This window comes from Caretta caretta, chromosome 4 (genome assembly GCF_965140235.1).
Source record: "Caretta caretta isolate rCarCar2 chromosome 4, rCarCar1.hap1, whole genome shotgun sequence".
Lineage (NCBI taxonomy): Eukaryota > Metazoa > Chordata > Testudines > Cheloniidae > Caretta > Caretta caretta.
The window spans coordinates 71,157,621-71,179,583 of NC_134209.1; the positions used below are offsets into that span (position 1 = coordinate 71,157,621).

Consider the following 21,963-nt stretch of genomic DNA (forward strand, 5'->3'; position numbering starts at 1 on the left):
TAGTTACTGTAGTTTCCATGTTTTCCATGTAACTTTACTAAAGTCTGTTCTTTTGAAGCATGATATTAAGATGGGCTGTCTCACAAGGATATCCAGATTGCTTTGTGCCATTCTTTGGAAATTTAGATTAGCTGTGACTCATTCAGAAGATTTTTGAGTAATCTAATTTCTTTTCGTTATTGAAATACATATATAATAATTACCAAGTCTAATAAATCATGTATTTCTGAAGCACTTAAAATATTTTTGCTGTGACTTTCAGGAAGTACTCCCTATCTCTATTAGACTTCAGTACTTTTTAATCCAGCTCACCCTCCTTTTTTTTCTAACTAGTTACTGATGCAGCCCCCCCCCCCTCACTCCCACGCACACATTCTCTCTCTCTCTCTCGGCAATGGGCAGCCACTCTGCTTACGACAGCCCATGATAAACCTTTGTTTTTAGCCACTTGACTGTGTCACCTTAAAAAGGGTAAGATTTCGTAGCTAGAAACAGCTATTACAGAATCCCACCATACTACCCTCCAAAATACTTTAATTTCAGTCCTAAATTTGAAAACTAGACTTCAACATCAGTAGTGTGGACAAGCCACCTTGCTAAACTGCTCATTTAGAGTAACTTGACATCTCTTAGTTCTTAGTCCCATGTTTTATAGACAAACCAGTGTGAAAAGGAATTTGCTTTTTGTGGATCTTATCCAAATGGAAATCTAGTTCCCTTATAAAACCCAAAACAATTAAAACTCAAACTTAAAACTCATTAGGATAAACTCCTGAGCTTTCAAATTAGCCTTATTTTTAAGCAAAACATTTCTATCTTAAAATTGTACAGTGAACCTTCTGCTCATGCAACATAATCAAATGACAAATAGTCTGATAAGGCCAGCTTGTTGCTTTTAGCCACTAGCCTTTTTAAAAAATAGAACCTTAACCTTCCAATGAACTTTTAGCTTGTAAATGACCCGATATGACACGTTTGAACTTAAAATGAACTTTCACATGAACTTTCCGTTAGTCTTCCTCTTAGAAATATAACAGATGGAAGATAGACAGATTTCTTAAATACTTTTAGTTTTAAGTGCTTTGACATGTACACCAAAAAGAACAGGGCAGGCTATCTATTTTTGATGTTCACATTGCTGATTTTGTTGCACTGCAGGATTAGTTACAATACGCGTTTGAACAAAGAGGTTTTCTTTCTGTTTTCCTTTTGTTGATGGATGTCATGCATTTCTTTTTCACCTCGTGTAAAAATCCTGCAGATCTTCCATTTGATTGTACAGACATTATTCTATAATAGCAGCGGGGCAATTGAAATTAACACTAAATGAACCTTGCTGTTGTAGTTTTGACAGTGACATTTAAGATTATTGTGAATTTTCATTCTTCAGAAAATGTCTGAAGAAGTTCTCTTTATTTTTGGTCTCCATGAAGTTCAGAGTATTTGTATGATGGCTTTCATATTTTGCTAAACACTCTCAGGCATAGATTTGTTAGTGATAAACTGCATCTTATTTAGATGTAGGTGGGTTTATACATACTATTTTTGAGTAAGACCCTGATCCTTTATTACTGAAGTCAATGGGAACATTGCTGTTGACTTCAGTGGGTACAGGATCAAGCCCTAAAACTAGTCAGGCAGTGCTTTGACTGACTCCTCGCTCGTGTTACGATGTGCACTGTCAAATATGTTATTTGCCCTGAAATGTTCTCTAGATTATCTTGTTACTTTTATCAACAAAAAGATTAAGGCTATATAGGGCCTACATTTATACAACTTTTGCCAGCCAGGACACATTTTTTTTACCAAGTTTCTCTGGACAGACTCTTGTCTTTCTCCAAATGTGAATTCCTTAATTTTCCCATGTGAGGCAGCCCAACCCACTCCAGCCAACAGCAGTCAGTGGTGTGATACATTGCCACCAGCTGCTCTCTTTCCAACTCCCTTTCTGTGAAGGCCTCCTCAGTCAGGGGAGGGGATCGGGTCACAATCCCAAAGATCCAAGTATTTCACCGTAATATGCTGTTGAGTGTCAAAAGTTTATGAATTTTAAAAAAATGCTTAAATCCTTGAATTTGCTGAGAATTATAGATTTGTGTGTCATCACTGGCAATTGAGCAGAAGACAACAGTTGAGTCCTAAGGCCATGTCATGTGTTACGTATTCAAATACTCTGTGAATAAATATTTCAACAGTTAAGTTAAAAGGCAAACTGAAGATAAATCCATGGATTTGATACTTGAGTTGCTAATGCAGATGTAGCTGTTCAATAGAAGACTGTCTCTTTTGCATGGATCTTGATGATAGGAGTATCCATAACATTTTTGTTTTGTATAGTGTCACATAAGATGAATTGATAGTACTTTCTCAGAAATTATATTGAAGTCATTAAAATAGATGTTTTTAACCATTGTAGGTATTGAAGGTGGGGCAGTGAAAATTCATGGAGCAAAAGGATCACCACCTTCAACGTTTTATAAGGTTCTTTTCTTATTGCTTTGATAATTATATAGAATGAAATGCTCTTGATTTATGAAATGTTGGTATTTTGGAGAAAAAGGCAAAACTACTACCAGGTGAAACCCTTATTTTTCCACACTTAGTATATTAACACACACAAGTGAAATTGCTATATACAAAATTGAGGTTATGTTATGTTATGTAATAAGTCTTTTGGGAAAGTCCACAGTACACCATAGTAATTAAGATTGAGATGAGGCTTTAATTATAAAATTCTGCTTTCAGTCACAAAATTATAGTTTAATTCAGGATGGATTTGATTTAAATCACTAGTCAGGAAGACTTGATTTAATCATGGATTTCTACATAAAAGAGCATTCTTGTTGGTTGTTACAACCTTAATACATATTTTTCACAACTCAGAGATAGATGCAGGTTTCATTTTTAGAAGGTACACACTATACATTTTTAAAGTGACTTATTTTGAAAACTTTTCAAATTAGTTCTACAGCTATATCAGAAAATAAATGATTGTTTGGTTATTTAATTTACCAAAGGTAATTGAAGCAGATATTTATGAAGTCACTGATAGGTGAACTATCATTAATATTTGGAGGATTTTCTTGCCATGCTGTATTAGGAGGAGAACATCACCAGACCCACATTTAAATTGTTTTATTTAACTAAAACAACAGTGTTAATATTTTAACAAAACAAGCATATGAATTTTTGAATTTAGTTAAACATTCAAGTTTTTCAGAATCAGGTTTGTTTTTGTTTAAATTGTTAACTAAATTAGTTAAATAAAGTATTTAAAAAAAAAAACAAAAACGACTGTCAGCCAGGTCAACATGATAAATTTAATATATTGGCTTCTGCAGCTAACTCAGTTGTCTTCACCTTCATTTTCCTGTTTGTTCATAATCTGGAAAAGAAAAACAAGCTTTCCTGCTTTTTCAGGTCCCAAACAATTTCTCAATTTGGAATGAATTAGTCTAAAGGAAGAAAATATTCTTTCTACACCAGCAGAAGAAGCCACTGCTGTTAAAAGTGAGATTATCACTTCAACGGTCTCTGAATCCAAGTCCTTAAGTGACTTCCACCAGTTCACTGGTGTGATTTTCTTTAAAACATCATCAGCAAACATACATTTCTTGAATGGTTCACCCTTAGCTCTAAAGTTTATTATAGTTGGCATTACAGAGGGATGATTGCTGGATGTCCATGTCATAGCCAACTCCTCTTCTTCAGCAGTTAAGGTTTGACCCTAGTACCGAATATTGAGAATATTTGCGAGAAAATGAGCTAGAGATAGTGCTTGTCCCATTTGTTTTTTTAATGCTTGTAATTTAACTCTGTCGTTGCATATTTCTCTTTTTAAGATCTCACTCAGTTCCTTCCAAATTTCAACAGCATCAGCAATAAAACAGCTATTTCCCTGCATTTTGTTCAAGGCTTCAGAAATAGGCTTCAGGGTACTAGGCATGTATTCAATATTTCTCTTGAGCCCAGTGTTGAGGATTTTGGCTGTGACAGTGCCATCTATTTTGTTCACTATTTTGTTCACAAACAGTCATCACATTAAGCCAGTTCTTGATATAATGCTCAAAACAGTCCACTACTGAGTTCCATCGCACGTCTTGTGGGAGAGTAAGCTTGGTTCCTCCCACTTTTTTCAGAGCAGCTGCTGTAGATTGGTTGTTACAGAAGTATTTTGCCATTTCAACAACATTAGCCTTTATTTCTGGAACACTGAAGTCTTTGGCTAGGAGGTGCATCAATTGAGCACTGCAACCGTACGTTATTAGCTTGGGACTCTCTTCTAAATAATTTCTTCTCATCTTGGATACATTTGCAGAATTGTCTATGACCAACTATATTTTTTGCTCAAACATGACAATTCAAGAATAGTCCAGAAGGAAGACAAGCAGCTCTTAAGAAAGAAGTATGAAATAAAAATGTTTACCAACCTGAAGATCCTGCATGTTCAGATATGTTCCTTTCATCATCTTCGACGCAGCTTCCTCCTGAGAAGGAACTCTTCTCATGATGTTGTTTCATTCGGGCAACCAGGCCTTGCATTTCTTTGGTGCACTGTTTGCATTTTGCACGTATGCCTGTCTTACCCACAGGTAGAGGAACTTCATTAAAATATTCCCAAACTGGATCTCTTTTACAGCCTGCGGCTATTATAGGTTTTCCGTTCTAATGAGAGAATGGTATGGTAGATCTCAAATCAATAAAGGCTACACACAGAAAGACCTCAAGACTTCTGGAATATGCTGCTCAAACAGTTCCACTTTTGTTTCTACTCCCTGTCCCTCCCTTCTCACATTTATCTCCAGACTTCTTCTCCTTGTCCCGATCTATTCTGCCCCAACAATCTTCTATTCATTGAACTTTTTGAAAGTTTGCACTTTTAGAGAGAGGTAAGGGATTGACTCTGTATACACAAATGTGCAGAGGGACAATAGGGTTGAGGTCTGTTATTTCTCACCTCTATATATTATTTATTTTAAAACATTTTTGCTGTTAACAAGCATGTTATCTCTGGAGACACAAATCCACAGTTTGAGAACTGCAAAACTAAGCATCTCTGATGGGTATCTTCTAGACTGAGCATGAATCCCATTGGGTAGATAAAAAGATTAACCTACATAATCTATACAGAAGCCCCTGGAACCCCATAAGATTGGGTCCCTAATCCATGAACTATTGGAACTCCTTTACACAACTTTTCTTAAATGTTACATGAATATATTGTCTCATACTATAGAATTAGAATTTATAATCCCTATTCCATGATGAGATACATTATAGCTCAAAGATATCTTAATTAAAACTATCTTTAGATAAGTTTTTTCCTCAAAAAGCAATTTATCAAAAAAATCCAATTTAAATTTAAAAAATCTGATTTTTTTTAATTTTTTTAAAAAAATCATTGGTTTTTATCCACCCTGTTTTAATTATAGTTGTCTTTATTTGTAAATTGGCACCAGTGGCAGATTTAGAGTTAGTGGGGCCCTGTGCTCAGCTTTATTTTTATTCTTTTATCTCCACCACCCCTTTCTTCATTCTTTTTTTCTCTATTCTCCTCTTTGGACTCAGGGCTGGGGGTGCAGGGTCTGGGAGGAAGTTAGAGTGTGGGAAGGGGCTCAGGATTGGGGTGTGGGGTCTGGGAGAGAATTAGGGTAAGAGGGGGCTCAGGGCTGGGGGTGCGGGGTCTGGGTGTTAGGGTGCAGGATCTGTGTGAGAGTTAGGGTGCGGGAGGGGGCTCAGGGCTGGAGGTGCAGGGTCTGGGTGTTAGGATGTGGGAGTGGGCTGGGGGTGCAGGGTCTGGGTGCGGGAGGGGGATCAGGGCTGCGGGTGCGGGGTCTGGGAGGTAGTTATGTGCGAGAGGGGGCTCAGGGCTGGGGTAGGCTGGGGGTTGAGGTGCAGAGCGCCTACCTGGGGCAGCCCCTCTTTAGCGCGGGGGGACGGGACGGGACGGACGGTGCAGGTGGCTCCGTGTGCCCGCCACAGCTCCCATTGGCCGTGATTCTCTGAGCCACTGACGCCCCCCCGCCAAGCAGGGCCGGAATACAGGGGCTTTAGGGGCTGCAGCCCAGGGTAAAGCCCCACCCCCTTTCTGAATCCGGCCTGCGAGCCCGGGCCGGAGGAATCGGGAGGCAGGCGAGCGGCGGGAGAGAAGCAGCGGTTTTCCCTTCAAAGCGCTGCTTCACTCCGGCCGGTTGCGCGGCCGCTCTGTGCCTCTCCTGAGTCCTCCGGCCCGCCTTCGTGGCGCTCCCGCCAGCCGCACCTCCCGCCTGCTCCCCTGCCCCCCCCCGCAGTCCCACCCCGTCGAGCAGCCCCCTCGCGGGGGGCACGGTGGGGCTGAGCTGCCTGAGTGCCGGGCCCTGAGGCCCCTGTTGTTGGGGGGGGCGTGCCAGGGCACCCTGGGTTTAATGGTAAATCCGCCCCGGGTTAGCGCTCAAATCTTGTCTTGCTTCAATGTGAAACATAATAAGCACATGATTCTCAGAGACCAAACACCGCATAATCACTCATATCAAGATAATTCTTGAGTCAGATAAAGGTGCTGTGAAAGATTAATGAATTAATGTTTGTAAAGTCTTTTGTTATCTCTCTATTGGAAGATGCTATGTACGTGCAAAGCTTTTTTTAATGTATGTGTTGTTACAGTCTCTACCCCTGCAGGGACACCAGTTTAGGCAACTGCATCAAAGTACAACTAGGGCAAGCCTAATCCCATTTAACACAATAGCGAAACTTCAACTGACCTTCCTTGGGAACAAGATTGGATCCATAAATTAAAACTGCTCTTAATAGTGAGATAACAAAGCAGAGTTGATTTGACTGGATCCATTTAAAACTTTTAAATTCTTCTTTTAGAGAAGGTGTATAATTTGTAAATAGGGTGACACTATTGTTTGTGATTAAACTATAGCTCAGACATACCTTTTTTAAAAGTCCAGTGGTTACATTTAAAATATTTCTATCAGTTTGAAAGGTTTTTTTTATTTTTTGTATATAATAAAAATATCTAAAGGTAGTGTTTAAATGACCACTTTATAAAGTGTATTTAATATTTTAAAAAATAAGCAGTATTGTTTTCAAAGAAGATGGAGGTATGGCTTTGGACATAGGTGATCTCAGTGCAGAAGCCAAATTAATCTCTAAAATCATTGGATTGGAGTATATTACTAACTCTTTTTCAGATAAATGAATAGCTCCTATTTCATTTTTCTCAGTTGCTCAAACAATCCTTAAGTTTTCCACTCCTGCATTATTTTTCTAATAATCATCTTTATGTCTGTGTTATAAAGGAATATATTTTGTCCTTAACTGTCACAGTACTGACTACATAATCTATAACTGGATTTGCCATAACATTCACCTAATTAACGATGTCTTCATTTTTGGTAAACATAGTTTCCACCTTCTGTACAAAATTAACTCGTCTGCCCTTTATATTTTTTTCAGTCTTTTGGGTGTTAGATCAAGATTTCTAGTACATAATGTTAGAATAAAAAAACTCATTCTGTGTGGTCTGTGCCTGGGAGCAAACTTTTTCCTCAAGTTTGGGGGCGGGAAAAGTTTCAGTTATTTTTGAACTTTAAAGAATACCTTTAAAATAAATAATTAAGAGGATTTCTGATTGTTCACTCATAGAACTCTGATTGCTTTGTTTTCCAGAATCAGATTTCAGTAGCAAGTATTCTTCATTGTGGACTAATCGTTGCCTATTTTGATTTAAAAAAAGATCATTTTAAAAAGAATAAATATATTCTATAAATGACACTGGATAAACAAAGCATTACGTTTCACATAAGGATGGTGTCAGAATCATTTAATTGCTGATTCATTCAAATGCTCATTAAATAATTTAGATACAAAATATTTTATATAAAGAAAAATTGATTAAAATATGTTTAAATATTAAAATAAATAGTACTAAAATTAATTGTAAATAAGTCAATAGGCCATTTCAAAATATACTTGTTTAGAGATATTTTTAGAATATATACTGTAATTAAAATGATAAATATTTAAAATGGGATATTTAAATATTTAAAATAGGATATTTAAATATTTTAAAATATTTAAAATTACTTACTTTTTGTTCTGAAAAATCAATATGACATTCATAAGACTTGTTTATATATTAGTTTTGTAGAAACTTTTGTTTACTCAGAATCTCAGATACCATTATAATTGATGGACAAATTTCTTGCTTACATACTCCTCCCCCCGAAAAACTAAACCAAAACAAAAACTTAGGCTTTATTACATGACCTATGAGGAAAGATCTAAATATGTATAGCTTTGGTAAGTGGTGAGTGGAGGGGCATGCTAATAGACTAGAAGTGCTTGAAGGGTGGAGGGAAATGCAGAAAGAAAAAATATCTAGTAAAAAAATATCTTTTACAGTAAACTATGAGAAATCCCTCAGTTCATTTTATAACCTTTAATTACTAGGTAAATGCCACTTACCTGGATGGTTTTAGAGCTACAGCTGTCTGCCCAGTGGTAGGGCCAAAGGCAATGGAAAAGGGAAGACAAACTGCGGAAAGCATTCTGAAAAGGTGAGTATTTATTATAGATCTGCTTTATTTTGCCTTTTAAATTTAAAATCAAAATATAATGGTAAACTGTACTAATAATATGGCAGCTGTATCAACTGGGAGATATCCTTGACTTAGGCCTCATGAAACCCCATTGATTTTAACGGGGTTGCAGAAATTGTAAGGCAAGACAGAATCCAGCTTGACATCTGCTGGCTGCACTATGATATCTCAGCTCTGAGACCAGAATATCAATCTTACCATTTAGTTAATTTAAACGAGAGAGCCTCGCTACCTGGTATCCTTTTACGTGGAAGGACATTTCAAGACATAAATGGTGTGAATTATAGAACCTTTTTCTTTCTCCATAAAATTATTATACAGCTATAAAATACTAGTGACATGATTTATCAGCAAATAGATTGTGTGATGGGGCAAGGCCAGATGGCTATAGAAAAGTAGTGGGAGATAGATATATTAGCTCCAGGCTAAACAAATCCCGGGTACCAGGATAAATTAAATGGTAGCTGCTCCAGGTCAATTAAGACACCTGGGGCCAATTAAGAACTTTCTAGAAGGCAGGGAGAATGCTAGGTTGATTGGGACACCTGAAGCTAATCAGGGATTGGCTGAAACTAGTTAAAAGCCTCCCAGTTAGTCAGGTGGGTGTGGATGTCAGGAGCTGTGGGAGGAAGTTGTGCTGTTGGAGAGACTGAGCAGTACACACCATATCAGGCACAAGGAAGGAGGCCCTGAAGTAAGGGTGGAGTGGAGCTTGAGAAAGTGGGGGCTGCTGTGGGGAAGTAGCCCAGGGAATTGTATGTGTCATGTTTCTAAAAGGTCAGCTACCATAGCTGGTACTATTAGGGTCCCTGGGCTGGGCTGGAGCCTGGTGTAGAGGGCGGGCCCGGGCTCCCCTCTTTGCACCCCCCACTACCCGATTAATCACTGAGACTGGGAGACAACAGAGACTGTGCAAGGGAGGACAGCTTCTCCTCACCTCCCTAGCTGGCTTATGATGAAAATGGCTCAGTAGACTATGATGCTTGTCTCTAGAGAGAGAGAAGGGTTACATGGAGGGTCACAGTGAGTCGCTGAGGCTAGCGAAATCTGCCAGGAAACATGGGACCCACAGAGACAAGGACAGAGCTTTGTCACAATTGTTTCTGAATAGTGCGAGAAGTTGGTGACCTAGTGAACTGAATAGCTTGCTAACTTTTGATCAGGGGCCACTTTCTGTCCTAAGGCACCCTGAGGACCTTATTAGTCATTTTGGAACCTGAGTACATTTTACTTATTTTACTTCAAACTTTAAGAACTATAGGTGTCCATATCCTCCCCTACATTTAAATATTGTAACATAAAGGACTGCTTATAAAACACATCCACTTCCACCTGAACAAAAAGGGGATTAAATAGATGCCCAGAAGTTTAGTGCATCTGAGCTCTGATGGACCAAGGGTGGAGAAGAGTGCTACAATCAATGACCCCTATCAGAGAATACTCTGCCAACAGTGCCCTTTTGTGTATATTGAAGGAACTCCAACTCAAGTGCTTCTGCTGATTTTGGTTCTGCAGAACTATAATGGGAGGGATGCAGTCTCCCAGGTAAATAGGAGCTTGGCTATACAGGAAAAAAGCCCACAGTAACTAGTGTGCACTCGTTACTCCCCACTAACTCCCACTATGGATATTTTTACCATGCACTAAGAGTGCCATTGTGAACATTAGCTTAATGCACGATGCACAAAATGTGCTAAGTTAAACCACCAAAGGGAATTCTTAGTGCTCAGTAAGGGTGTCCACAGGGGGTTTTAATGTGGAGTAGCTAGTACAGTTCAAATTCACATGCTAGCTTATTGCTCACTGACTTCCCTGTGTGTACAAGCCAGAGGTCTCAAACTTTTAGGGATTTATAGAATTGAAGATGTTGGTTTTAATCTATCCAGAAATGTATTGGAATCCAGTGCAGATCCCAGAGTACTGGGCTTACGTGCTCTTAATGTGCAACTCTGCTTAGGGCAGGTCTACTTTACCACTTACGTTGATGTAACTTAGGTTGCTCAAGGGTGTGAAAAAGATACCTCCTTGAGTGACGCAAGTTACAGTGACCTAAGCACTGTCCATACAGGCGCTATGTCAGCAGGAGATGCTCTCCCACTGGCATAACTTCTACCTATTGGGGAGTTGGAGTAATTATGCCAATGGGAGAGCGTTCTCCCATTGGCACAGAGCATCTTCAGCAGACAGGCTACACTGATGTAGCACTCCTAGTGTAGACTGCCCTTAGAATTCTGCAGACTGCTTACACCACTAGCTTCAGCTTGTGACAAATGATATCTTTGACTTCTTCATTCTTGCCTTCCTTCCTCTCCATTGTTCAAAATGAAGAATTTGCAGAAGCCTTATGAGTGGTCTTGAGTGTCTCCCCTTGGGATTTTGTGTGTGTGTGTGTGTGCATTCTAGTGCATTGCAAAGGCACATAAAGTGCTCTTCAAAATTATCATTATGTTGCTAGCAGGTTATCCCAGGTAAGTACATGGTTGGGTAGTATCCAGAGAAAGGAATGAAATCCATTCAAAGTAAGGAAATTCCCTCCCTCTATCTACTTTAATCCATCCACCCGTATTTGAGTTAAAGTACCTGCCAAGTCAGGACTGAGCTAGCCTCTATAGGAAGCCCAGCTAAGAAACAAAGCCATAATGCTGCTTTGGATAGGCACTTTGTAGAGCAGCGATGCTATTAGTGTTGCAGTAGGACAACTGCAAATCCCACAACAAGGGTTGGGTCAAAGGACCCACAGGACATAGCTATGTACTGAAAGTTGCCCACAGAACATATTTCAAACTTAAGCACCTAAATTTTATATGCATCTGTTTACTTAATTTGGTGCAGGGTTGTTCAGTGCTTCGAAAAATCTTGGCCACTTGTATTTTGGTGTCATAAATATGAATTTAGGTGTCTGATTTTAGGCACCCAAATTTGCAAATTTTTACCATAATGAGTAACATATTTATGAATCCCCTTTAGATTAATATAAATATATTGGTCACTTTACTGCTGGTCCCATGTGTAAAGACAATTCAATGAGCATATACAATAGGTGTTTTTAAAATCTTCCACTGGTGTGAAAGATTCTGTCGGTTTTAACGTAATTCCCTTTTTGAATGTATAAAATCTCTTAAACTGGTGGAACTATGTAAGGGTGGCAGATACATGGTGTTGCCTCATATACTTGGTATGTGTTAAGGAAGCACTGACACTGGTAAAGGGAAACAGAAGGGCATTTTACAGTGCTGGGTGGTGGTTGTGTTTTGTTTTGTTTTTTTTTAGTTATGTACTACCTTCCTATTTACTGCCTTCACAAAGTTGAACTTTCTGTCTGTACTAATTTTGACCTCTTGTCATTTTTTAAATATTGATATTTTCTTGCCGTTTCAATGGACTGGAGTTGTTATGACAATTTTTAGTTGGGTTACTTCCCTGGTTTTGTATCTGTAAAATATGTCACCTCTACTAGTTTAATGACTTTGCAGAAACTAAGAATTATGGGTTCTCTTACAGCAATCACTGTGAAAGCCTGAAAGCTTGTTTCTAGTGTGTATTTCTCCATGTCACTAGATGACTCTATAGAGTGTTTTGCTACTTCTGAGAGAGAAGAAAACCTCTGGCAACAGTTTTTGGTTTTTGGATTGAGAGGTTATATAGTGTCTCTGGTTTGAGGCTGAGGAAAGAATTTGGAGGATTTTAGACACAGACACATTCAAACTGTAAGTGCCACTGGGGTTTGCCCATCTCTGTGTAGAAGAAAGAGAGGGCTTTGCCCCAGGTTCCAAGGATACCACCCAGACCTGTTCAGATTCCGGAGGATCCATTAGAGGCACATAGCCATATGTGCAAGTTGTTCTGGAGTCTCTCTCCTGAATCAATGCATCCACCAGCCATTTTGGCTTCTCCCCATCTCTAGTCAGAGCAGCCTACTTTGGAGGCTGTGCTGATTTGCTACAGGCTTCCTAGCAGAGTGAAACATTTCTACTACTATGGTTTGGGGTGGGGAATGTGTCTCAAAGCCTAGGCTCCAGCCTCAACATCTGCACTGCAGTTTTTAGCCCTGCAGCCCAAGCCCTGCAAGCCCAAGTTGGTTCACCCAAGCTTTGAGACTCAGTGCCACAGGTCTTTCATTGCAGTGTAGAACTATCCACAGTGAGACAGTAGCTGAGCTCATATTAGGACTCAGGAGTTCCTGATTCTTTACTCTAGACCATGTTGAATGGAATCTGGAATGGAGTAACTTCTATTATTTTTTCTCACTTCCCGTTGTTTTGACATCTGGTAAAGTTCAGATTTAAATTTTATGGCAATTTACTTTTAATTAATAAAAGTAATGTAAATACCATCTGAAGTTAAATCCTAAATCTAGCAAATATAGGTTAACCTATATTATCTGTGGCTCTGCTGAAGATGACCTTCAATGGAAAAAAATGTTTATGCTTTTTTAATGCAGTATGAATGAAGTGGGAAAGATGCTTTTCCACTGTTTTCCCCCTTTCCTCCCTCCTGCTCATTGTTATCCATAGACACATTAGGAATGTCAGGTCTTGTCTTCCTGGTGTTTGGTCGAAGTCTCCACTGGGAAGGACTTGGAGAAATGTATTGAGAGCTGCTTAGCTCTTAACAGAAGAGCTGGGGGTGGTAAAAATTCAACAAAACTTTTCTTCCAACTGTTTTTAGGCATTTAATTCACATAGGGATTAACACAAAACAAGGAATTTTAAAGTCTGAATAAAAATCCCTCCTGAACTCAGTTAAGTAGATTTCACTTCCTTGGTACCTGTGATGTCATTCATGTATTTCTTAATTATTCATAGAGTCTTCTAGGAAAAGCAAATATAGGAGCTGAATTTCTAATGTAAAAGCAAGCAGAATGTATTCATTATAATAACATTTTGCTTTCTTCATCAGAATGAAGCAAGTAAAGTACAAGCCCATTTATTTTTTCCTTTGCAGGGCATCTTTAAGATAACTTAAATAAATAGAAATTTAGAATCAAGAGGTCAGGACATATTTTGAGTATAACCAATTTGATATAGTCACTATGATATAGCAGTAAATTTGCCCAGATAAGAAGTATTCAAATACAAATTTAACTAGCACTCAGAACTAAAACTGATGGACTGCACTGTTACTGCATATAATTTTTTTAAGCAGTTTGCTAATAACAAATAATCTGTTGCAGGACTCGCCTTATTTTCAGTCAGCTTGGATATGAAGATTACTGTGCAGTTAACATACAGATTTTAGGTTCTGAAGATACATATGGACCCCATGCTAAAAAGAAAGTAGATGATGTAAGTACTAAGCAGCCTTTTCTGACCCATTTTAATTCCCCCATGTTATCTTTATGTAACTTTTTAAAGAGATTACTTTCTGGGGGGAAATTCCTGAGCTGACAACATCTTGCAAAGACTTTTGCATGTGCCTAACTTTAGGTTCAAGTGTAGCCCCGTGAACATCAATGTGAGTACTCAAAAGTTAAGTAATGAGTAAATCTGCGTAGGGTTGAGACCTTGCTGTGCAACAAATGCATTGTTATGAAATCTAAAGAAACACTTTTTAACTTGTGTGTTGTGTAAATAAATATCTGCCCAAGAGCAAACCTCATAACAGTAGGAGTTCTTTTGGTGTGATCACATATTACACATATTTAAATTATATTAAAATACTTTAAAAGAATGTTAAGGTTGCACAGTTAAGCATTCAGAAGTTAGGAAATACCAGAATTAAGGTTTCCTTAATTAGGCCCCCTTGTGTATATGCATTATGATAGTCTTTAATTACATGATGTGCTGTGTTTTGTGACTTATTAAATTCATACGTACAGATTTGAATGATAGCCATAGTGGGTGCAACTACCATGCATCTGCTGCAACTAAATCCACACATACGAAGATCTGTAAAAGACAGCAAATAAATCTTGAGTTAAGTCATACACTTAAATATTTAGGTTGTGTGTCTTGTTCCAAAACAGTAGCATCTAATTCTTCTTTGTCAGTTGCAAAGTCTTACAAAATTCCAAGATACATGTTTGGCAAAGCTCAGTCTGTGAATCTGATGTGAAGAATGTGTCAGTATTTTAAAATTGCTGAATATATATGTTTATAGGAGACAAGAACAAGTGTTATGTAGAAAGTTAACAAACTGTTTATGAACAGTCAATTTCTACAATAGAGCTAGGTAACTTATCAGTGTAATTGTTTATTTTAATGTTTATACTTAACTTCATTCTACAGTGCAGCAAAACTCACTCTCTGCTAAATCAGAATGTAATGCTTATGTGGCAGACCTATGCCTTCCCTTTCCAGGACCCTATACTCTGATTCTCTATTTTAAACACACACAAACTGTATTAAATAATATTACTAAGATCAACCTCTCAGAACTTAGGAATTGTCAGAGTTAAAGTTGCCTGTGCATTATGGTACTGTCTTTAATTACATGATATAATACTTCCCCCCCTATCAGGACCCATGTTCTCATTTAGTACACAGAATGGACAGTAGTTTTGTTTTTCTCCTCCACATTCCATCTGTAGCCCCACTTCTTATTTACTGCACAATATTCAAACCCTGCTCTAAAGACAGTATTAATTTCTTCATGAGCTTTTCTATGGCACTCATTATAATATCTGAGTGCTTCATAAACATTAATTTATTTTTGCACCACCCCTATGAGATGAGTGGCTATTATAATCCCTGATTTACAGATAGGGAACTGACACACAGAGAATATAAGATCATCAAACCCCATGGTCTCAAGTCAAGCAGCCAAAAAAATGAGGAACACATGATTAGTTACTATCTGTGAAAAGGTTAGCTTAAGTGACTTGCTTAGCATCACATAGAAAGTAGAGACCGGGATTGCTTAACAATTAAAGATAATTTTTACAAATGAATTCATACCATCTCCTCTTCTTCATTAAGAACCTGATGCATAGTCCACTGAATTCATAGGAGTATTTCCATATAATTTAGTGGGGATTGGATTGAGCATTACAAGAAGGTTCCAGAGATGACAGCACTGCTAGGACATAGGGTAGTGTCTAGTGTGTTTGTCCTTTGAATGAAGAGCGCATTTGGGTGCTTTTGTAGCTTATTTTTCTCACAGCATATGCTCCATGTGCCCTCCATTCATCCTAAGGGAATGGGCAACAAATATGATCTGGGACATTGTAGGTTTTGATGTGAGAAGACATTAAAAGTGTTGGGAAAGAAGAAGATTAAGAAAAGTTGAGATTATTTAATAATGGATAGCATAAAGAAAACTAGTAAAACTTTGCTATTTACTTTGCCCATTGATGATATGAACAAGTGTGGACTCTCTGAGATTATAAGGCAACAAATTTTAAAATTATATTGGAAATGCTTTTTAAATCAAATCACACTCCAGTTGTAAAACTCATTGCCACATAATATGATTGAGGTAGATGCTGCATCTTCAAAAAATGTAAACACTAGCTTGGATATAAAAAAAGCTAAACAAAAAAAAAAAGATACTGGTCAATCTTCCAGCATCAGTCATAAACTGTGTCATGCTGTCTGGAGTGCCTCACAACTGAGAATGCCTACCTCAGGGCAGACTCTCAGAAACCAGAGCAGACACCCCAAGCTGATGGTGTATTCTGTAATTAGTTTTCACCAAGCCAGCAACAAGTGTAACCTCCTGGATCATTATACCAGTCTTACCAGAATCCTGGCAATAGCACCAAGCAAATGCTTTCTCTGGGGAAAGTGCCGGTAAACTGTTTCTGTAGTTCTGAAAATATTGTCAGTGTGTGTAAACCCTGCAGTGGGCATCTAGCCATAGGGAAAACTAACATACTTTAGCAATCACGTCACCTGAAATGAGCCACAGTGGTGCATATTTCAAGTACTGTATCTTGAGAGGTATTGGGCTATGTATCAGCTACATGATTTTAGGCACTTGGGAAGTTCCCTAGTGGTATATTAATACAAACCCAAGAGTATCTTATTTGTTAGTGAGCACCAGCTACCTGTGATGTGGATCTGTGTCCTCCTTGGCTGGTTAGAGCTGACCGTTTTGTGGCTGTGAAGGAGCCATCTGGGTATCCACCAACAGCATTAGGACCATTGCAACCTTCCTCCCAGCCACTGGCTTGCTACCTGCCACTGGCTTGCTACCTGCAACTGAGCCAACTCCCCCTTTGAGTTACTAGTGCAGCCTCTAGCTGTAAGGGGGAAAAAGCTCACTGAGTGGTAGGCTGTTGGACTATGAGTGGGCAGAGGAAGCAGGAACATGGTCTCCCCACTTACCACAGCAGTTTTCTGTGAGGGGGAGAGAAGGTAATAGTAAATGAGCAGAAGAAGTGTATGACCCAGTATCTGCTGGGGAGGAGGAAGTTAAAGGAAGGGTAGACCCCAGTGAGCAGAGATGGTGCTTTGTTCTCTCTAGGGTCCTGCAGGGATGATTCTAATGGGAAACTGAAATAAAATGTGGCAGACACAACATAATGAAGTAGAAAGAATAAAGGGCATTGAACAAACAGAGAATGAGGATAATCTCTGACTGGTTTGGCTCCACTTTGTTGGATTCTCCCTTTTTGGTTGCTTTACTTCTTTTCTCTGCCCATTTTTTGCTAGAATATATCATGAGTCTAATATTCTTTATGCACAACATTCCAGAAGCAGAGTCTAAAGCAGGACTGGTTTGTAGGAACTAATAATATGTTTGATATTTAATGTTGATGTGTTTTCATAGAACGTCTCCTTTCCCTGTGAACATTTCTTTATAGCAAAAGGACAGAAGAAAATGGAAATGAGAAAAAAGCCTCCTCATCTTGAGAGGCCAAATCCTGCTCCTGTTTGAATCAATGAGAGTTTTGCCATTGTGTTAAATGGGACCAGGATTTCATGTGAACTTACCAAAGAAACTTTTAGAATTTTTCTCCATGTTCACTAAGGAGAGTAAATCTCTTAGCAAAACTAGGTTTGAGACACACAGTCTGCAGTGAAGAAATTAAAGTTTATATAAGTCTAACATGACCTTGGATAGACCTAGAGGGGCTGCAAGAAGAACTTAGCATGAACTGTAAATTGTATAGTATAGCTGACTTTCAGGAAGAGGAAATATTTCACAACACTTTATAGTTCCATGTGAGAAAAATCTGAGTTGTAGGGTTATAACTTTGTGCAATCCCATTTCATATAAAAAGTAGAAACATTTATTATTGTTCCTAGGGAACTGAGGATGGTATATTAGATTTGTATTCCAAATAACTGATATAGGACAGACTTAGTATTGGAAATTTGATCAAAAGGGTAGAATCAAAGCTGACCCAAGCATTTACCTTACTGAAGAATGTAAATTCCCACTTGAAAAAACAGAGGTATGGTTGGTTGCTTGTTGTAAAAAAAGAAACCTAAAGCTGACAGAGGCTGTCATTGAAATGAGAGTAAAAGCAGAAAACGATCAGAGGAGACTGGAGAAGGAATCTTACCCCAGCTGCAAAATAAGGAGAATATTTAGAAATGCTGTGTTTAGGCAGATACATTTAGGGATTACATCTGCACAAGACAACAATTTTTGCTTAAATATAAAGAGAAAAACATACAATAGAGAAGGTTTTTTTAATAAAAAATGTGAAATCCTGGCTCCATTGAAGTCAATGGGAGTTTTGCCATTGACTTCATGGGAGCCAAGGTTTCATCCTAAAGCTTTTGCCAAAATGTAGATCCCAATAGAGGATCTTCCAATGGCAGAAAATCCATTCCAGGGCAGACTTTGCAGAATGAAAATTGAAGTGAGAAGTGGGCAGTATTGGCCTGGAAAGTGAAGTATGACTAAGGAGCTAGAAGAAGGTATGGGAGGGTGGAGGCAGTGCATTGACTTAATGCGTCCTCACAGCAGTCTCTGCTAGCAACATAAGAACGACCATAGTGGGTCAGACCAAAGGTCCATCTAGCCCAGTATCCTGTCTTCCAACAGTGGCCAATACCAGGTGCCCCAGAGGAAATGGCAGAGCAGGTAATCATCAAGCGATCCATCGCCTGTCGCCCATTCCCAGCTTCTGGCAAACAGAGGCTAGGGACGCCATTGATGGGCCTATCCTCCATGAATTTATCTAGTTCTTTTTTTGAGTGCTGTTATAGTCTTGGCCTTCGCAACATCCTTTGGCAAGGAGTTCCACAGGTTGACTGTGCGTTATGTGAAAAAATACTTCCTTTTGTTTGTTTTAAAACAGCTGCCTATTAATTTCGTTTGGTGGCCCCTAGTTCTTGTGTTATGAGAAGGAGTGAATAAGGAAGTGTTATTTACTCCACTTTCTCCACACCAGTCATGATTTTATAGATCTCAATCATATCCCCCCTTAGTTGTCTCTTTTCCAAGATGAAAAGTCCCAGTCTCAATAATCTCTCATCATATGGCAGCTGTTCCTTACCCCTAATCATTTTTGTTGCCCTTTTCTGAATCTTTTCCAGTTCAATATATCTTTTTTTTTTGAGATGGAGTGACCACGTCTGCACTTAGTATTCAAGATATGGGCATACCATGGATTTATATAGAAGCAATATGATATTTTCTGTCTTATTATCTGTCCTTTTCTTAATGATTCCCAACATTCTGTTCGCTTTTTTGACTGCCGCTACACATTGAGTGGATGTTTTCAGAGAACTATCTATCCACAGTGACCCCAAGATCTCTTTCTTGGGTGGTAACAGCTAATTTAGATCCCATCATTTTATATGTATAGTTGGGATTATGTTTTCCAATGTGCAGTACTTTGAATTTATCAACATTAAATTTCATCTGCCATTTTATTGCCCAGTCACCCAGTTTTGAGAGATCCTTTTGTTGCTCGTGGCAGTCTGCCTGTGACTTAACCATCTTTAGTAATTTTGTATCATCTGCAAATTTTGCTACCTCACCATTTACCCCTTTTTCCAGATTGTTAATTTATGAATATGTTAAATAGGACTGGTCCCAGTACAGACCTGTGGGGGACACCACAATTTACCTCTCTCCATTCTGAAAACTGACTATTTATTCCTATCCTTTGTTTCCTATCTTTTAACCAATCCATGAGACAACCTTCCCTCTTATCCCATGATTGATTACTTTTCTTAAGAGCCTTTGGTGAGGGACCTTGCCAAAGGCATTCTGAACATCTAAATACACTATAACCATTGGATCCCCCTTGTCCACATTCTTGTTGACACCCCCGCCACCCAAGAATTCTAGTAGATTGGTGAGGCATGATTTCCCTTTACAAAAACCATGTTGATTAGTCCCCAATAAATTATGTTAATCTATGTGTCTGACAGTTTTTTGTTCTTTACTATAGTTTCAACCAGTTTGCCCAGTACTGAAGTCAGCTTACAGGCCTGTAATTGCCAGGATCACCTCTGGAGCCCTTTTTAAAAATTGGCGTCACATTAGCTGTCCTCCAGTCATCTGGTACAGAAGCTGATTTAAGTGCTGGTTACAGGCTATGGTTAGCAGTCCTGCAATTTCACATTTGAGTTCCTTCAGAACTCTTGGGTAAATATCATCCGGTCCTGCTGACTTATTACTGTTTAGTTTATCAATTTGTTCCAAAACCTCCTCTAATGACACCTTAGCCTGGGACAGTTCCTCATATTCGCCACCTAAAAAGAATGGCTCAGGTCTGGGAATCTCCCTCACATCCTCAAACGTGAAGACCAATGCAAAGAATTAATTTAGTTTCTCTGCAATGGCCTTATCATCCTTGAGCGCTCTTTTAGCATCTTGATTGTCCAGTGGCCCCACTGGTTGTTTAGCAGGCTTCCAGCTTCTGATGTAATTAGCAAAAAAAATTTTATTAGATTTTGAGTTTTTGGCTAGCTGTTCTTCAAATTCTTTTGGGGCCGCCTTAATAGTATTTTTACACTTCATTTGCCAGAGTTTATGTTCCTTTCTATTTTCCTCACTCAGATTTAACTTCCACTTTTTAAAGGATGCCTTTTTGCCTCTCACTGCTTGTTTTACTTTGTTGTTTAGCCATGGTTGCTCTTTTTTGGGTCTCTTACTATGTTTTTTAAATTTGGGATATACATTTAAGTTGAGCCTCTATTATGGTGTATTTAAAAAATTTCCATGCAGCTTGCCGGGACTTTACTTTTGGTGCTGTACCTTTTAATTTCTGCTTAACTAACCTCCTCATTTTTGTGTAGTTCCCCTTTCTAAAATTAAATGCTCCAGCGTTGGGCCATTGTGGTGTTTTCCCCACTACAAGGATGTTAAATTTAATTATATTATGGTCACTATTACCAAGTAGTCCAGCTATATTCACCTCTGAGACCTGATCCTGTGCTCCACTTAGGACTAAATCAAGAATTGCTTCTCCTCTGGTGGGTTCCAGGACTAGCTGCCTCAAGAAGCAGTCATTTAAGGTGTCAAGAAACTTTATCTGTGCATCCCGTCCTGAGGTGATATGTACCCAGTCAATGGGGGATAGTTGAAATCCCCCATTATTATTGAGTTTTGTATTTTGATAGCCTCTCTCATCTCCCTGAGCATTTCACAGTCACTACCACCATCCTGGTCAGGTGGTCGGTAATATATGCCTGTTGCTATATTCTTATTATCCGAGCGTGGAATTACTATCCATAGAGATTCTGTGGTACAATTTGGTTCATTTAAGGTTTTTACTTCATTTGATTCTATGCTTTCTTTCACATATAGTTCCACTCCCCCACCAGCACGACCTGTTCTGCCCTTCCGATGTATTTTGTACCCTGGTATTACTGTGTCCCATTGATTATCCTCATTCCACCAAGTTTCTGTGATGCCTATTATATTAATATTCTCATTTAATACGAGGCACTCTAGTTTACCCATCCTATTTAGACTTCTAGCACTGGTATATATGCACTTTAAAAACTTGTCCCTTTTTAGCTGTAATTTAATGAGACTTTTTTCATTTGACTGTTTCTCTTCTGATCCTAACTGTATTTTATCTTCCATACTATCCTCCTTACCAGGACATAGAGAATCTCCATTAGTAGATCCTCCCCTAAAGGATGTCTCTGTCCGAACCACGTGCTCCTCCGCACCTGTTGGCTTTTCCCCAGCCTGATGGATTTTTAAAAGTGCCTTCCTCTTATGAAACCACTGAGGAAAGGGGGCACAGTGTTTTCATTGCCCTCTCCTCCATGAGTGAATCCCTCCAGGCACAGCAAGCTCTCCTCATGTAGGGTTTGAGCCTGGCCCATTAGCTTTGACCCCACAATGTTTTCAGTAGGTTCAAAATGAGACAAAAATGAGTTTGCCTACCCCGATTTGAAAGTGACATCAAATTAATTCAAAAGTGGTGTGTGTGTGTGTGTATATATAAAATTCAAAAGTTCTGTAAGAGAAAGATATCAATTGATCTTTATATAGATAGATATTAGATCGATAT

General features: G+C 38.7%; 1 protein-coding gene across 1 annotated transcript in view; it reads left to right on the forward strand.

Annotated features, from left to right (window-relative positions):
- The window catches only part of LOC125635584 (uncharacterized), a 106,541-nt gene that overhangs the window by 34,531 nt on the left and 50,047 nt on the right, over window positions 1–21,963 (forward strand). Inside the window, exons 10-12 of the mRNA XM_048847443.2 lie at window positions 2,417–2,481; window positions 8,440–8,546; window positions 13,762–13,873. Coding sequence (XP_048703400.1) covers window positions 2,417–2,481; window positions 8,440–8,546; window positions 13,762–13,873 — 284 coding nt within the window. The remainder of the gene's footprint in view (window positions 1–2,416; window positions 2,482–8,439; window positions 8,547–13,761; window positions 13,874–21,963) is intronic.